Source organism: Botryllus schlosseri, chromosome 16 (assembly GCF_051294905.1).
Source record: "Botryllus schlosseri isolate E-star chromosome 16, Bs_hap1, whole genome shotgun sequence".
Classification (NCBI taxonomy): domain Eukaryota; kingdom Metazoa; phylum Chordata; class Ascidiacea; order Stolidobranchia; family Styelidae; genus Botryllus; species Botryllus schlosseri.
The window spans coordinates 19,533,360-19,551,720 of NC_137251.1; the positions used below are offsets into that span (position 1 = coordinate 19,533,360).

At 40.7% G+C, this 18,361-nt stretch overlaps 1 protein-coding gene across 1 annotated transcript; it reads left to right on the forward strand.

Moving 5' to 3' along the window:
* Positions 1-992: 992 nt before the first annotated feature.
* Positions 993-18,361, forward strand: LOC145458354 (protein transport protein Sec24B-like). The gene is made up of 18 exons (XM_080336702.1): positions 993-1,121; positions 1,188-1,985; positions 2,058-2,155; positions 2,945-3,048; positions 3,116-3,240; positions 4,898-5,095; positions 5,930-6,036; positions 6,105-6,246; positions 8,029-8,207; positions 9,184-9,412; positions 10,731-10,889; positions 12,388-12,560; positions 12,957-13,068; positions 14,040-14,218; positions 14,715-14,852; positions 15,502-15,699; positions 16,697-16,800; positions 18,003-18,361. Exons 1-18 carry the CDS (start codon positions 1,064-1,066, stop codon positions 18,115-18,117), a joined length of 3,216 nt encoding a protein of 1,071 aa, XP_080192828.1. The 5' UTR covers positions 993-1,063; the 3' UTR covers positions 18,118-18,361.

Consider the following 18,361-nt stretch of genomic DNA (forward strand, 5'->3'; position numbering starts at 1 on the left):
GTACGGCCTATGAGAATATGACGGGTTTAAGGAACAAATCGTAAAAAATGTGAAATATTTTAAAAACAAAGATTGGACATTGTTATTGGACTTCGCATAAGTGGCGTAATTTAGAATATTATGTTTACATTTTATAATTGACAATTCATGTAGGATATTATTGTTTCTCGATGAATTATAATTTCTGAAACTTATATCTTGACTAAATATTGAAGCAGTATAATAAGATTCGCTAGTAATACCTTTCGGTACATATACTGATGTCACTGTGATTAATTCCATAATACCTGACACTAGTTAAAACATTTGAAATAAAGCTTAATAAGCATATTGAAATAAAAATGAAAATGTATTTTTTTATGTTCGAGGTTTGTTTCGTGAGACTTCACAGAACTCAGATTTAAGTTACTCTCTAAAAAATTCAGGAACCACTGTAGGCACTGAGATATAAAAACTTTCGTAACAGACCATCATCATGGTCATCTGAACTCTACGCAATGTCACCCATAGTTTATCCAAGATTTTTGAATCATGAGATTAAAGAAGTAACTGCATTTTATGTGCTACAATCAACCAGTTTCCTGTGATCTTGCGTTGCTTAATCCATTATTTGATCTGAAGAGTTAGTTTTATAACAAATGTTTCAGGCTTCTATCTGACTTGTTTGTTAGGCCTATATTCTCAGTTAGTGGTCTAATATCTTGCACCGGTAATCAATGTCCCGTCTAATTTTTGGCGACTGTGCGCACACTCACCAACTCACTGCACAGATTCTTGGACAACAGTGCGTAACGACTAAAAAAGAGGTCATCACTTCGGATTTTTTGTGCGCAACTTGAATTTTCTGTGCCCATAGACCGTGTCAGCACTGCGCATTTGCGCACGTGCGCAGCTTAGAGGGAACATTGCTGGTAATCCTTTTTCGAAATTGTGCAAATTTCCGTTCCTTCATATGTTTTGTGTTCAAACTCGAAACCTGATCAATCTTTTGCTTGCAGATATTGAACTAAATTATATAGAACAGAATTGTATATACTGTATATAAATATTGCATTTCGGAGGCATGGCTCATTATCCGCCGCCAGTAGAGCCGAATAGGCTTGGACATCCCATGCAACAAAGTAAGAAATAAATCGATTGCAAAGTACGCGTGCATCGGTATCAATACAATATGTTTTGAATCACAGGGCACACTGGTCCGGGCTCGATGCCGCCCCAAGGGCTGCAACAGCCACCTACGATGCAGCAGATGCACAGACCGCCTGCTGCTGGATATCCCGCTGCTAACACTCAACATTATGGGGTTCCGCCAACTGTTCATCATCATGCCAACGTGCACTCGTCAAGCCCAGGAATACCCCCACCTCCCAATATCCACGGAATGTCACAGAGACTTCCCACTCATCCTAGCATGAGTTCAAACAGTAGTTCATCAGTTGTGCCGAATTCAGGTGTCCCTCCTGGTCCTCCTCAATCAACATTTACCCATAATTATCAATCGACTCCACCAGGATACTCACCGCAATCGAGCAAACCAACGCCCAATTCTTATAACAATGTACCTGGCATGTATCCTCAGAACCAAGCTCGTCCTGGCCCACCTCCAGGTCCCATGAGCTCACCGCAGAGTGCTATTCGTCCTCCCATGACTAATTATCCACCTACAGCGCAGACGTTGGGCTCAACCCCGGGAAATACAGGATATAATGTCAGCCGGCCCCATGCTGTAGGAAATTATTCACAAAACTCGAGTCCGGGACATAACCCGAGCCAACCTTTGTCTGCAAATTATCCTCCACCTATATCTGGTACCCAAAACAACGCGTCACCAGCGTCCCGTGTAAACGGGCCTCCATTGCAAAGCTACCCTCCTCCACCTGGTGTCGGTGGCCAATCCCAAATGGGTCTCAATCAACCCCCATCGTCGAATTATCTTCAAAATCCTAATCTGAATCAGCCTGCAGGAGCGTGGCAACAGCCTCCAAGTATGTTACAATATTATTATATTCACTGAAGTTGGGTTATGTATTGTGTTAAAATTTTTCATAAATTTTCAGTGCCTGCCTCTTCTCCAAATTACAACTCTTGGCCTCCGCTTCAATCCAGTGGTCCCGGCTCTTTTGTCAATAAGAACAGGCCTATTGATTTAACTCAGGTGGGAAATTCTCCAGAGATATCCTAATTACTATACGCTATGTTATGTTCTTGAGAAACCGGTTGTTCTGCAACCCAGGATATGAAAGTAGTCATCCGTTGCGGTGACACTAATCTTCAAATCAAATTGTAAATACTTGTTGCTGTATAATGGTGTGAGCAGCCTGTAAAATCTGAGTAACTGGGTATTATTTGCATCTTTAGATAGCGAATTAAGCTTCTTCGGACATTTGATCAATAAATAACAGACTTTACGAGACCATAAATGGATGTAATCCGATATTGCAGTCAGTCAGATAGGCACCTTTCTTGCTTGTCATTGACTTCGGTTTTTGAGGTAACACGTTACTTGTTAGGCCTATATTTTGGCTTGGCCTACATAAAGATATTCTTTGGCAATAATTTTAGGCCTACAGAATTTATTGATTTCATATTTCTTGTAGACCTGACTTGGAAACTGATAGTAATGACAATTGCTTTGCTGTACACTGACTGTGCCTATGTCATTACTTTGTTTTTGCATAGCTGGTCCAGTTTGGCTATCTGATTTTGCTGTCATTATATTGTGTTGAAAAGTTGCTTGAATCTTGTTGCTTTTTTGCATTGTATCTGCCTGTAAAGGTAGTTGCAACTGCGTATTCGTTTAGGCTATTTATTTTTTACAATTATTTACTTTTGACTCAGCACCAGGCGTCAGGCCTAGTGTGACGAATGGTAAATCTATATGTGCTCTGAGTGCAGATGTGTCATTCAAAATCCGTTTTTTATTCATACATATTTTTCAAAACAGGAAAAAATTCATATTCTGAAAAAGGAACATACGTTGGAACCGTTGACATTTCCAGAAACGAATCAATCTCTAGTCCCACCGAAGCAAAAGAATTGTTCGCCCGAGTATGCATTTGTCTGTAGTCTCACGAATAAGCCGACCTGTATTGTCTATTGTCATTTACTTTTTCAGAGTATTCCGATGTACGCTGAATGGTATCCCCAACACGCAGGGATTATTGAACAAAGTCAAGCTTCCTCTCGGTTTAATCATTCATCCATTCAAAGATTTAACGTCGCTTCCTGTAATACAAGCAGGTGAGTCCGGCTGTCGATACTAATTAGTATTGTAGCATTTCGGAATTGGATTGCCTGTCTCTGTTTTCTGTGACAATAATTCATACATTTGGCCGTAAATAATGATTAATTGTATGTTGCCAAATTCTTGTCAGACAGAGAATAGCTCCCTCAAAATAATTTGAGGAATGACTCCTTTGAGGAACTGGGATTGAGTAAGTAATAAGTTTCAGATAAAAGTGATGAGCTTCATCGTGATCACATGCGTAACAAGTCGCTATGTCGGAGAGCCCACTGTACCCATGGATGGTTAAGGGTCTTTCTTGTCATCGGGTGACATGTTACTCTACCCAAGTACCTGCGGTTAAGTGGCAGGAAACCCTCTCTGCACATCCTTGACCTTGGTTGTTGGAACTGTTCATTTAGAGGGCATAGGCTGTGGTGTTTTTATGAGTGGAAATATTTGGCCATGCTTGGACCATTTTTTTCAACCCTATTCTTGTTAATGTTCAGTCATTGTCTTGGGGATCATGTGGTCAAATATGGGGCGAGTCAATCCCTTGTTCTCGAATGTGTGGTGTACTATCTTCTCAGCTTATGTTTGCTATATTTTGAGCGACATTTATATTTCTTTTTGGTTGACCGCATATTGCGATATTTCAGTGTCTTTTCAACTTTGTGAACGGTATTTTGATATATACTTAGGCACCTGTGAGTTTAAGGGGAGTAGACAATCTTTATCATGAACTTCCTATTAAATATAATAATTATAATAAATGTCTGCACTTCTGCAATCCGACCTATCGACCCTATTAAATATAATAATTATAATAAATGTCTGCACTTCTGCAATCCGACCTAACTGGGCTCGATATCAAAATCAGTAAAGTTTTACCCTACATCAGCATGATCTGTGCACAAAAAGGAAAGTTCGTCTAAAATTGGCCAACTAATCATGCCATGAAATATATCAAATTGCACATTTTTTCGCTTGTTGTTCTGTAGGTCGCACAAGATTGGCTGATACTCAATGAGTTGAAATAAATGCGGTTATGTACCTTTCACAATTCTTGATTCAACCAAGATCTAGTTAGGTGTTGCTCGACGACCCGATGCTTTGGGCGGGCTAGTTTACTGTTGCTGTCGTCGTGTTATGTAATTGCTGACACTGGCAATTCATGCCAGTGGTGGTCAGTGACGAAGTGCTTGTACACTTTTTCGGAATAGTCAATGAGGATTCGCGTGATTGAAATACTTGCTGGAGTGGTCATGTTGTTAGGGTAGTTCCACTTTTACATCACAAGTACGAGTACCCTACACTTTTGTACGATATATCTTTAGCGCTTTAGGATTTGAAAAGTAGAAGGTGGTTTTGGGAAAAGTTTGCATGTCTTTTATGATTGGTATTGCCAGAACTGCATGAAATAGCCGCAGTATCACGGTAGCTTGATGCATTTTCAAAGATTGCACCTGTTCGTACCGTCATTAGTCTTGAATACATCCAGAACTTTCTAATACAAGGACTTCGCTTCCGCTGGTTGGAATTGAGCCAAAATTGGTGTGTCGTGTTGTTTTAACTAACCCAACAATTTTCTGGAGTGGCAAGTGAAATTTCAAGAAAAAAGTTATTTTTGAACAGCCCTACTTGCATAGTTTATCGTTGATCTTCTATTCACAGGTACTATCGTCCGTTGCAAGCGATGCCGGGCGTACATCAATCCGTTTGTCGATTTCCTGGACGTTCGAAGGTGGCAGTGTAACTTGTGTTTCGTCGTGAACGACGTAACGGAAGAATTTCTGCATCACCCGCTGACGAGGTCGTACGGTGAACCTCACACCAGGCCCGAATGCACGAATTCGACGATCGAGTTCGTAGGTTCGTCGCGTTGCTTCCTTGCACACTTGCAGCCAGATATTCTACTTGTCTAGTTACACCAGTGGTTTCCGAACTTCTTTGGCTCATAGCCCCCTTATCAAACTCAATATATCTTTATCGTTCTCCCCCTCTAAAGACTATAGGTCAACAGTAGCCTCAGTCGTATCCTGATTCATGGTAATCGAGTAGATTGTATCTACTCACTCCAGTAGATTTGCAGAATCCCTGAATTAGACTAATTAGGGTGAAATGACGGTGATCTAATTCTAACCTAATCGGTGGAATGTTTCTATGCACTCATTTTAATTGTAATCTAACTTCTGGTTTTCCTAAAAATGCAACAGGAGAACTGTAGGCCTGCATGCGGAAAAAATAAGATTTACGCTACACCCTCTACCCACATTTGCCATTTTCATCCTTGATAAAAGGAACTGTGAATTGATGTGAACTGAACTTGATTTTTTTTGTTACATTTCTTTCCAATTTATTTCCATTTATAAAATTTTTCCGAATTCCGTAATTCTAATCTAATTACTGTTTTTTCTGAAAATGCTGCAGGTGAACTGTAGGCTATAGTGCGAGGCAAGCCAAATGGGTGTAAATAGCCTACATTAGATATTCTCATTTTTATTAGAAATGGACTCTGATTTGATATGAACTGAACTTGACGTTTGTTGCAAGTCTCTCTAATTCGTAATTGAGTTCAATTTCCAATGTTTTTTGAATTCAGTAATTCTAATTCTGATCAAATTTGGAAAAGTTGAAAATTTTCTAGGCGTTCAACACTGCTTCCATGTAGAAGACACCGTCAATACTTGCTTTGTGTTCGTTTAGCTCCTCAAGAGTACATGGTACGTCCGCCTCAGCCTGCCGTCTACATGTTTTTGTTCGACGTGTCACACGCCGCTCTCGAAACCGGTTACCTGGAAGTTGTTTGTGAGGTACACAGACGTTCATCTACGCTTAGCTCTCTTGTCAAGGTCAAGTGCACTTTTATTTCTGTATTCAGAGACTTCTCAAACACATCGACCATCTGCCCGGGGATAAACGGACCAAAATCGGCTTCATCACGTACGACGGGTATCTCCACTTCTACAGGCTGACGGAAGGCGCGGCGCAGCCGGCTATGTTGGTTGTATCGGATCTCGATGGTAATTCACAGCATGACTTTTCCATACATGAACATTAGGCAAATAATTCAGCCGGTTCCATCATAAAAGTGTAGTTTTTCAGCGATTTCCGTTACAAAACAATCAGTGAAAGAAACATGGCGTGTAACTGTTCTATGGAACTGGTGCGAACCGGCTGAAGCCAACGAGCCTGTGTCGTTAGATATAGCCTACCGGTACTAAATATCAATTGCATTAAACCGTATCTTGTCAGATAATATGAAGGCCAGAGGTACTTCTTCGGAGTTAGGGCTGTGAAAATCGAGAACCTGAGGTTAAGTGATAAGTAGGGCAAGTTTTTGTTGCAGTTAAATCCGTGGAAAGTTGCATTTTGACCACATTTTGCTCGGTTGACTAAAAAAAGGTCAATTTTCCGGCTCAGCTCCCGAAATACCAGTAAAAGCGTTACTTCGGTGGTGATTTACGGTGTATTTGGCCGTGTATTTCACCAAAATCGAAAATACTTTCATGAAAAATCGAAAAAGTTGAAAAATGGTGCAAAAAGTTGCATGAAAAAAATGGACAAAAGTTGCACTATAAGATTCCTTCAAACAGCTTGAAACAGCATTCTACATATCTTACGAGTATTTAGGAAGCTGCCGGAAGCTGTAAAAAAAAGTTGCAAAAGTTGCAAAAAGATATTGGATCAAATATTAGGCGTTGAATTGAGTATTCAAGTATTGCCCGTCATGAAGTCATAACAGCGTGGATAATCTGGAAAGTTCAAGGATGTGCTAGTATGATATTTTTGCGACCAAAACTAAGTCATTGCAATTTGCAACAGTGCTTGATAAGCAGTTAGTAAGTACTTATAGGGAGGGGAAAATCGAGTGCCTTAGTGATTTGGTTCTGAATTGAGGAGCAAGTTTCAAGCTCATTATGACACCACAAAGAATATAATGCCAAGGTCTTTTCACAATGCGCAGTTTTTACTACGGTATATACCTATATCGTTCGTTGTGATATGACCAATCACGGTTTCAAGACTTCCACAGTAAAAGATTCATGGAAACTGTGATTTATCAGTCAACTCTTATTTTGAAGGAGTGCATAATTTCAGTCCGTTCTCGAAAATTCAATAACTCATTTCTAGACTCCAATCATTAGAATTAACGCAGGATGCAGATTCGCATACTCGAATCGTTTTGTCTAATCCTAGTGATGGTATCTTTGTAGTAATCCCACCTACTTTTCAGTAGAGCCCGACCGATTATCTGTTCGCCGATAATATCGAGTCGATACCGTATCACACTTTAAAAGAATTATCGGTATCGGCCATTGGAGGTGAAAAAATATCGGTAATTTTCGTGACGTCACAACATGGTGGTAGGAAGTCAAAAATCCATAATCCTTGAACGCTAGACTGGGATTATTGACGTATTTCATATAGCTTACACTGTTACACCAGTTGCAGTCTTTTTATTTTATTTCGTGTTCGATTATGACAATGGCTGTAAAGCTGTTGAAATAAATACTCTGAAGTTTTGAAAATGCACCTTTGGAGGTAGATTTCACTGAATATATCGGTGTTATCGGTGAAAGTGTTAGATATCGGTATCGTCCCAAAAATCCAATATCGGTCGGGCTCTACTTTTGGGACGACCTCTGATGGTATGATGAGACAAGTTTGACTGAACGCAATGGCGAGCTTATGGTGTGGAGTACGAGTTTACGCTTCGGCTGTCAGCTGAAACGGAATTTGATATTTGCAACCGAAGTTCCTACAAGAGCTGGCTTCTTGATTGTATCGCTTGCTAATTGCAGACGTCTTCTTGCCAATACCGGACTCGCTATTGGTCAATCTGAACGAGAACGAGGGACTCGTGCGGCAATTGCTGGAAGAACTACCGGGCATGCACGCCGTGACGAACACAGTTATAAAAGGGGAGGCAGAAACGAAGAGCTGCCTCGGTGCGGCTCTGCAGGCCGCTTCGAAACTCATGGTGTGTGTCTGGATTTTTACGTTTTTACAAATTTTGTGCACGAATTTGCATGAATGAAAGATAGATTCATTTTATTCATACCAGTGAAAATCACCTACGTGTATGTACATCAGAAGGTTGTTGATTTGATTTGATTTGTTCGTAGCCAGTTGCCGATACGGATGGATTGATCGTAGATTGTTGACAATGTTGACGCTTCTAGGTTACACTCATACACACCCTCACTCTATAGTGTGTCATAAGAATGGGCTACGTCATGCTCTATCGCTTGTCACATGCAAAGACTTTGGCTCTACGAATACGCCACTTGCTTTGGCATGTGTGTCTAATGTGGGTGGTAGATGAACAAACATGAGCATAGCAATGTAATTTACGGGTTTTGCTATAGTGTTATTTGCTTTGGTCATCCATGAAATGGTTTCTTTGCGCCCCGACTCGGTACACGACTTCAATTGTTCTGCTGTGAATGACTCTCAAAAAAAGTAGGATGCCCAAGTCGGTATTGGAAGTGGGTGGCGGAGCACTCAAAATAATGCTTGCAAATACAGAAATATAGCCAGACATTGATGTATTGGCCCACCTGCTTTTCTTGACCATTGAATAACAATATTATGATGGCAACACCCAGTATGTTCGTATTGTCATGTTCCGAATTAAGCATTTAGGGAATATTTTCTCCATTTTGTATTTTTTTTATCGTTTAATTGATGTTTGTTCCTAATGGAAGTCTGTCAAAAAGTTTTGAGCAAAATAAATTTGGCAATATGAATATATATTTTTGTTGCTGTATTGAAGTTCTGTAGGCTACTTAAAAAAGCCCATATATTCTCATTCATTTCAATGGGAATATATCATTCAATTGTATATCGAGGTTGAAGAGTCTCTTCAAATAAAATGGTCGTAAATTGCAATTGAACGTGAATATGCGGTTTGGTGAAGTCGTCACATAATGTGACAAATCAACCTTTTCTTACAGTCGTCATACGGCGGTCGCATCACAGTATTCCAACAAACCCTCCCCAACGCGGGACCCGGTGCCTTAACTTCGAGGGAGAATCCGAACGCAAGGGCGGGTGCCGCCACGAAAGCTTCGCTCAATCCATCTACCGACTTCTACAAGAAAATGGCGCTGGAATTCTCGGGCAAACAGATTGCGGCCGATTTTTTCTTCCTCAACGCTCAATATATCGACATCGCGACATTGTGTGAGTACTGTCGAGCTGGTCTTTTTAAAGGATTTCGTTGTTTATGTAATAGAGCTGTATTTTTCTGTTTGTAAGTGAGCAGTGAGGCCGTTGACTCTTTTGTCGTAACCCTGCATGTTTGGAGCCTCGTGCGGCTCTAAGAGCACCGTTCGGGAATCACTGATTTAGAGTTTGTGACTTTAGAACAGGGCTGGCCAACCTTTTTGGCCAAAGGGCCACATTCAATTGACGAACTATTACGCGGGCCACTAGCCACTAGTTCATAGGTCAATTATATTGTCACTTGGCTATATTGCGGGCCTGCTGTATATCGCTGGGCGCAGTTTGCAAGGACTGCACTATTCGTCGCCTGGACATATCGATATCGAAAGCTTCGACCAACATGCATCAATCATTTTGTGCCTATATAGGTTTCATCGTCGACGGTCTTTCTGCTAGCGCATACGCAAGGTCGTATATGTTCAACGACACTTTGTCTCATAATCGCGAATATAAATTGACTCAATCTGATACATTAGGAGTTCTTTCATTTTCACAAAGGGGTAAAGATATTTAGAGCAAGAAAGAGAGTGACAACATGTTGCGCGAAACGTGAAGAAAATTTTTACTTTTGATAAATCTATCGCAAATTATTCTGCTTTATTGTAGTGTACGAAGATCTACCAAAATGTGACTGGCTCATGGATCTGCCAATGCGTCGGAACTGATATTTTTGTCATCACATCCCAAGTGTTGCGGCAAGACTAATCAAATTTTTGATTGGCCTTGCAAGTTCACAATCTGTGCAATCCATTTTGTATTAGCCTCGGAAATTACCTCGCGGCCCACTCAAAACCTTCTCGCGGGCCACGGGTTGGCCGGCCCTGCTTTAGAACCTCAAATCAAACCCTAGCCCCTGCATGCTAACATGCGCAGGAACCGTCACAGCGATCTCTTACGTAGTGTTGCTATGACGTGACAAGGAAAATTACTTTTACAGTGACTCATGGTCGAAACTTGTAATTTGTCAATAACATCAAATTGCGGGTGAATATACCTTTCAGACCTGTGGCCGAAGTGAGTTAACAAGGAGTATTGGATTGGATAATAATTAATTTTTCATGGGTTTGTTATAGCCAATGGTCAGGTATCAATTACATCATGCTGATGATTCGCTTTGGCTAGTGATTTTAAGCTTCTACCTCTCCATTGAAACGGTGTTGATTGACGAGTGCACTTTTGTAGTGTTGCCAGTTTTTTTGACTTTTCTCTGTTGAGCTCGTTCAGTACTGGCAAGAGTGGTTAAATTTTTGACGCATTTTTTACATGATTCATGCAGCTTGTGCTTCACGGTTTTCTGCCGGCGACCTCCACTATTACCCGCATCTACACACGGTTCACAATCCCGTGCAAGTGGAAAGACTGGAAGCGGATCTCGACAGATATTTGTCACGGAAAATCGGGCTGGAATCGGTCATGAGAGTGCGGTGCACCAAAGGTATGTTGAACGGGGATACCATTGAATCCGGCTCTTGTTGAATTTGGCAATACATAGCCTATGTAATTTCTGTTTTTATTGTGAAAGCACTGCATTAATTCTGTAGGTAATATATTCAAGCATTAATTATGGTATACAGCACTTGGTGGTGAATTTGGCATTAGTAATGTAAGGACTGCTATTATTATGAAAGTGATGCATCAATATTTTATTAATCAATTAGAAAATGAATGTTTCACTGAATGTGAGCGTGAATTGTGCTATAGGGCACTCGGTATGTATTCAGTTTATAGTTTAGAGCAGAGGTTCCTAGCCTTTTATTTCTTCATCCCCCACAACCTAAAATCCCTTTATCGAACCCGTAAAAAGGCTCGTTTGATTGAAATTTCGTAAGGACTTTCTATTGGTGCTACTTCAGACGCCCCAGGATTGCTAGTGACGACACGTGTAAAGAAAACCAATGATTGTCGCAGTTGCTCACAATTTTTCTGAAGAAACATTACGTATTAACTATTTGTTTATTTGAGTCGTTGGTTCCCAACCTTTTTGTCTTGATTCCCCACTTCAGATTCATTCCGAGTCTTCATTCCCCACTACCCAAAACTCCTATATTCCCATTAAAATAGGGTCAACTTATTTTGAGATCCTAAAAAGAGGACACTTCAAAAAAACTCGTGATTCAAGAAAAAATTTCAACCGAAAAAAGGGTCATTACTTTACTCAGCTTATGAAACTAGGACGTTCGCTGCGTGAGGGTCGTATTTTTCGTGGTATTTAGAGATAATGAGGACAAATTACCAAAAAAGAGGACATTTGGGCGTCCTCTGAGGACAATTTCGATTTATTATTTTCAATACATACATAGCAGAGCAGTTAACTGGTAGCGGTGATCGCGCATGTGTCTCTGTAAATATGTAGACTATCCTGTATACAATGTTTAACAAATGCGTCTATTCCCCACCAGAAACCATTGAATTCCCCACCAGTTGGGAACCACTGATTTGAGTGCACCCAATGTTCCCGGAACGTATGACAGTAGACGTAAAAAGTAGCCTTATACAGCAACATGAAACTTCTTGTGTATCGGTAACCCAGAAAACTTAGCGAAAGCTCAGGCTGCGCACGTTTGTAACCCCAATGATGGTTGTCCAGAATTCAAAATGAGGTTTTGTGAACAAGACACCATAAAATTAGCGAAACATACAGTCCAGAGTGAGTGAACTGATGATCGTCTAAGTGTGGTGCTATGCCTCCGTACATATCTATACACTTTGTTTATTTTGCGTTTGTTCTCCACCAGAAACCCCTGAATACCCCACTGGTTGGGAACCACTGGTCTAGAGTTAGGTTACAGTTAGGGTTCGGTATTCGCGTAAAGGTAGGTTAGGATTATGATCGGGGGCTGCTAAATTAGCTGACAACTTTCATATCTCAATGCCCGAAGTCTAATTTTCGATGACAATGAGATTTTCTATGACGTCCGTTCTTTGCATGACAGGATTGGCCATCAACACTTTCCATGGCAACTTCTTTGTCCGTTCGACCGATTTACTGGCCCTTGCGAATGTAAACCCGGACGCAGGCTTTGGCATCAACATCAGTATTGAAGACGATCTGTCCAGTCTGTCTTCTGTCTCGATACAAGCCGCTCTACTTTACACGTCGAGTAAAGTAAGTATCTTGCCATTCGGAGGTGGGCAACGGGGCTGCTCTAAAATGATTATTTTTTAAAACTTGACTTGCTACTTGATAAAATTGTTAGGTTAGCTGAAAAAAACACCGCACACCAATTTTGACCTAATTCCAACTAATCCAAGTGAAGTTATTATAGTAGGAAATGTTATTGACTACCCCATAAAAATATTAGGTTGTCTGAAAAAAACGATGCACGACAAATTTGGCTCAATTCCAGCGAGTAGAAGCGAAGTTATTGGGATTTGGAAAAATAATATTGACGGTGGCAAATTCCTTATGTATTATAAACCTACTTGGGTACTCCAAAAAAGTAGAAGGACATCATTACTCACTAGCTCTGTATGGTAACTGTGGACGTTTTTGTTTAAACAGGGTGAACGGAGGATTCGGGTCCACACGATGAAGTTTCCTGTCGTCAAGTCTGCTATCGATGTGTTTAACGCGGTCGATTCCGACGCAGTCGTCACTCTGCTGGCAAAAATGGGTAAGCGTTTGCTTCTGCATTTTTACTGAAAATACGGCCTAATGGTGGAGCGTCCTGCATCTTGATCGGTAGGTTGTGGGCTCAATTCCCGGCCGGGTCAGACCAAAGACCTGATTAGTAACACTGGTATCCATGACTTACTTGCGTGGCGCTCAGGATAGCATGAAGGGGTGGTGCAAGACTTAAAAAGCATTACAAGGCTATATCTGTTCTTTCCTTGTCCAGTGGCATATGTACGTTATGAACTCATGGTATGCATATGCACAAATTGTGTGCATGTCGTATAATGAGTCGGGTATATGCCGCAAAAACATCAAGGACAAAAATATACAACGTCCTATTTTTTGGTGCGTAACCTTCGCATATAGGTTACGCGACCTTAGTACTAATTTTTGACATGTCAGGTAAATGACAGTTGTGAGTTTTAAAATTTTAACCCGGTTTATCGGAAAATATAACGATCGCTTTATGCCAGGACTAAGTATTGAGCCTCTTACTCGAGTCCTGTGTGTCTCTAACGCTAGACTGAAAATTACTTCAACAGGGCGGTGTTAATTTTGTTTTGTTTTTATGATATTAGGTAGTTGTGTAGTAAAGGACACAGATAACTGACTTGATGTCAATGTAAATCGGTGGACCTTTGTACTCTGATACTCTTGAATGTAATCCTATTGTAGACATCCTGTTGATCTTAGCTTATGTGGTATAACAAGACTACTCATGTAGGAAAATGGCTACTGAATATCAGACTTTTGAAGCACACAATAACAAATCTATAGTACCGTAAAATACCATAGTATCGCCAATGTTTCCTACACTGTTTGTTTCACAACTTGATGTAACTGTGGTAGTTATATAACTTGGTACAACAGACTTGGTATATAACATACGAGAACATAGTTAATTCAAATATCTCGGCACATCAATTGCAATTCGCGTTTGAAGATTCTATCAACGTTCTTCCGTTTCAGCTGTCGACAGGAGCCTGACGTCTTCGCTGTCTGATGCCAAAGACGCGCTGCTGAACGCCGTCGTCGACGCCTTGAAGTCTTACAAGGAATGCTGCGGCGCCGGCCAGGGGAATAGTGCAATACTCGTACCTCCGTGCATGAAATCTTACCCTCTCGCAATCAGTTTCTTACTAAAACACGTACGTAACCATCCGACAGCACCCGACAGTTTAAATCTTCTCTAATGTGTGAAACGTTTCCATGCTCATTTTAATTCTAATCTATTTTCTGGTTTTCTTGAAATGACTTCAGGATAACTGTATATTGCGAAACGAGCCAAGTTTCCAGTACAGTGTACAGACATTTGCTATGTCATGCTTATGAAAAAAATTGTGTAGCTATAATTCTAATTGCAGTTCAATTTTGAAAAAACTACACAGCTATAATTCTAATTCTAATCTAATTTAGAAATGCTCAACATTTTCCGGTTGTCCAAGTCTGGACGGTCTGGTAGTAGTTTTACACTTGACCTTGTGGGTGAAAGTTAGGATTCGGTTAATTTCGGGGCTAGGGTTATAAAGTCACGTGCTCGATAGCTTGTTTTCAATAACGTCTCATGCTCAAGTGTCAGATTTGTATCCTGTATTCGAGAAGCGGGAGCAAAAATATTTTTTTATCACTTCTGTTTTTCTTCAGCCGGCGTTCAGGAGCGGGGTGTCGACACGTCTCGACGATCGGGTCTTCGCGCTGGTCGAGTTCAAAATGCAACCAGCCGGTTACGTGTTGCAGGCCGTCCATCCCAATTTGTATCGTGTCGATAACTTGGCGGAACAAGTGAGTACTGTGTGTTTGAAATGGCTCGGACGGTTTCTGTGTCACTGATTTCGTCTGCTTCATGGTATCGTAAAGTGCCCAATAGTGTTAATAACGACTAACTAGGGACTTATTGTTTGCATTGGCTTACAAAGCGATGGCGATAGGATGTATACTTTGGAGCATTTTGGCTGACCCATACGTCAACATATATGAACTGAACGAGACTAAGCCGCTATCGAGCACAGTCAAGATGTGGAGTATAAGAACTTTCACACCTTCAAATTCTTGTCACCTGTCATTGCTAGCGATGCACCTGCAAAAAATCATACGTTTGAAGAAGCACGTTTCAAGTTTTTGGTTCGATTTTTATAAAAGCGGCGAAACATTTTTGTCATAGAATTTCCGAAGCCTAGAGTCATCGTTCTAGATGCTGAATCACTTTGACTATACACTTACAAAGTAGTGGGCCTAGATAAAATTAATGCTTTCAAAATGGACGTTGAATAAGGTGTGGAAGCTGCCACGATCTTGATTTTGTTTCTATTGTCTGTTATCGGTGCATCGAACTGTAAGCCAAGTAACTTGCGACTCGAAGGTAGCGACTTGCTGCTCGTCGCAGATAGCTGTCTGCTTTTTGCCTCGAGTTATTTATCTGGTCAATTTCCAGGGCTCTGCCGATTTCGAGGGATCCGTAGTACCGCAACCGCAACAACTTCCTCTCTCTGCCGAGTCCCTGGGCCGGTCCGGCGTGTTTCTGCTGGACACGGGATTCCACTTCTACTTGTACGTGTCTCCGTACTCGAGCAGGGACTTCATCGAGAATGTGCTCGGCGTGAAGCAGTTCAGCAACATCGAACAGCCTATGGTGAGGTTCTTGTTGGGTGTCTTTACGCAGAGGTCGTCGGAACCGCTACTAAGTAGAAGTAGGAAATGAATACCTGAAAAGTGCTCGAGACTATGCAAGTGGTCAGTAGGGTTGTTCAGAAATAACTCTTTTTTCTGGTTTCCGGGCATTCACTGATAAAATTGTCAAGTTCCCTAAAAAACCTTCACGCCAAATTTGGCTCGATTCTAGCTGTCAGGGATAACTGTCAGCAACTAGTAGAGAATGTGAACGCACGAGTGTTGGAAAATTTTGAATTAATTATAAAAAATATTCGGAAAAACTTCAACTTTACGGTCTACCCCATGAACTTGTTGAGTTGTCTACAAAAACGATCTATATACAATGATACGCAATGTATATAATGTATACAATATATTGATATACAATGTTCGTTCCAATTCTCTACTAGTTGCTGACGATTACCCCTGACGAGTGTCAGCCGAAAATATTCGGGTTCATTTCAATATGAATGTACTATTCAATTGTATATTGAAGTTCTGTACCTCCAAGAAGCTCTTCAAAAACGATGTAAAACAAATACGCCGCAATTCCAACCTGTAGAAGCGAAGTTGTTTGAATTTTTCATTAATCATTCTGGGATTAGCCTACCCCACTGTCCAGGCTATTTTTGCGAATCCAAAATTTTCAAGAACAACATCTTTGCTTCGACCGGTTGAAAGTGCGCAGAAATTGTTAAGCATCATCTTTTAGACAACTTAATAATTTCATGGTTTGACAGTAAGATTTGAAAATTTTTCTCAATTTTTTTACTCCGGCCCGTTCAAATCTACCAGTTGGAATCGGGTCATATTTGATGTTCAGCGTTTTTTTAGGTAATTCAACAATTCAATCAGTGAATCCTTGGAATCCGGTAAAAAAGTAAAAAAAGTTATTTTGGAACAACCCTACTGACGGCCTCTGGTGACAATCAAAGTCTGCGTCGATTGCATTTAATCGGGAAAAATTTTCCTTTCAGTATGCTTTACCTGACTTGGAGAACTCGATGTCTGACGATTTCAACACGTTCTTGGGTTGGTTGCGGGATCAGAGGCCTTATCATGCCGCTTTGCAGGTTATCAGGTGAGCCATGATGGTTGACTGAATCAGTGGCTATCCTGAAAGGACTGTGGCCAATGGCTATATAGTGAAGGAACACGAGTCACATCACTGTTTATGGTTTTCTTGCACCCTTTAATCTTTACTGTTAGGCTGTTGGGTGTTGAGTATTCAGCCCAGAGGTAGAATCGGGCAGAGAATGCAACACAGTAGCATGTGGGTTAATGCCATTAGTAACAAAAACAAAAATCTGTCTCGTTGCACATTAAATAAGTTGCTATAGGACAGTGGTTCCAAACCATTTTGATTCGTTAGCCACGTCTGATTTTTTCTGAGTCTTCATTCCCACAACCTAAGATTCTACAATCCAACCCTTGCAAATGCTCCCTCCTATGAAGTAGTAGGGACTGCTATTGGTACATGTTAAGACGCCTCGCTACTTGGTTATTTGAGTGCACCCAATATTCCTGGGATGTCTGACAGAACTTTGACATCGCCATTTACTGCCATTTAAAACTTCTTGTGAACCTGTAACCTGTAGAATTCTACGAAAGCTTTATTGCACGTCACGATACTCGTGCTGTATGTGACTGTGACCCCAATATTAGTTATCCATAATTCAAAATGAGTTTTTGTGAACAACACACCCTTAAATGATCGACGAATGCAATTCAGATCTTTTGTATCAAATTTTACTGGCTACTCGATTGGTAGGTTACCTAAAAAAAAGCAGCATGCCCATTTTGGCGCAATTCCAACCAGTGGAAGCGAAGTTATTGTAGTAAAGAACTGTGGATTCATTTGAAAATAATAAATGTAAATTGTTTTCGAATTTTACTGGTGACCGCATGAAATTGTCAGGTTGTCTGAAAAACAATGAACGGAAAATTTGGCTCCATTCCAACCAGTAGAAGCAAAGTTATTGATGTTCAAAATTTAGGATTTTAAATCCTAGTATTTACGGTGGGTTGAAGAATTTGCCACCGTGAATACTTTTTTTTTCGAATCCAAAATTTTGCACTCCCAATAAATAACTTTCCACTGGTTGGAATTGAGCCGAAATATGTGTGCAGCATGTTTTAGGTAACCTAACAATTATATCAAGTAGCCGGTAAGATTCGAAAAAATCTATTATTGAACAGCCCTCATTGACCACCTCTGCTTAAAGGATTATGTGACTCAGTTACAATGTTGAATACATTCTGTGATATTTTTAACCACCGCAGGTCCGACTCTCGCGAGCATCACATCTTCATGGGCCACTTGCGACTGGACAAGACAGAATCTTCGATGTCCTATCAGGAGTTCCTGCAACACGTGCAGCAGCAGCTTGCGAAATAGCGCTGTCCTTCCAATGTCGAAATAATCAGATGATTTTATGTTTGGGTAGATGTCTCGATTTTATCAATAAACTGCTGTGTAATAGTGATAGATCAATGTTTCTCGCCCGCTCCAGCAGCGGGCTGTTTTGTAATAAGGCGGTGGGCTGTGTTGATTGTATGGATTTGTTGTGTCAGAACTCCTCTTTTGATAACGTGATGCGAAATACAGTTGGGTTGCCCACGAGCGACTTGATGATACAATA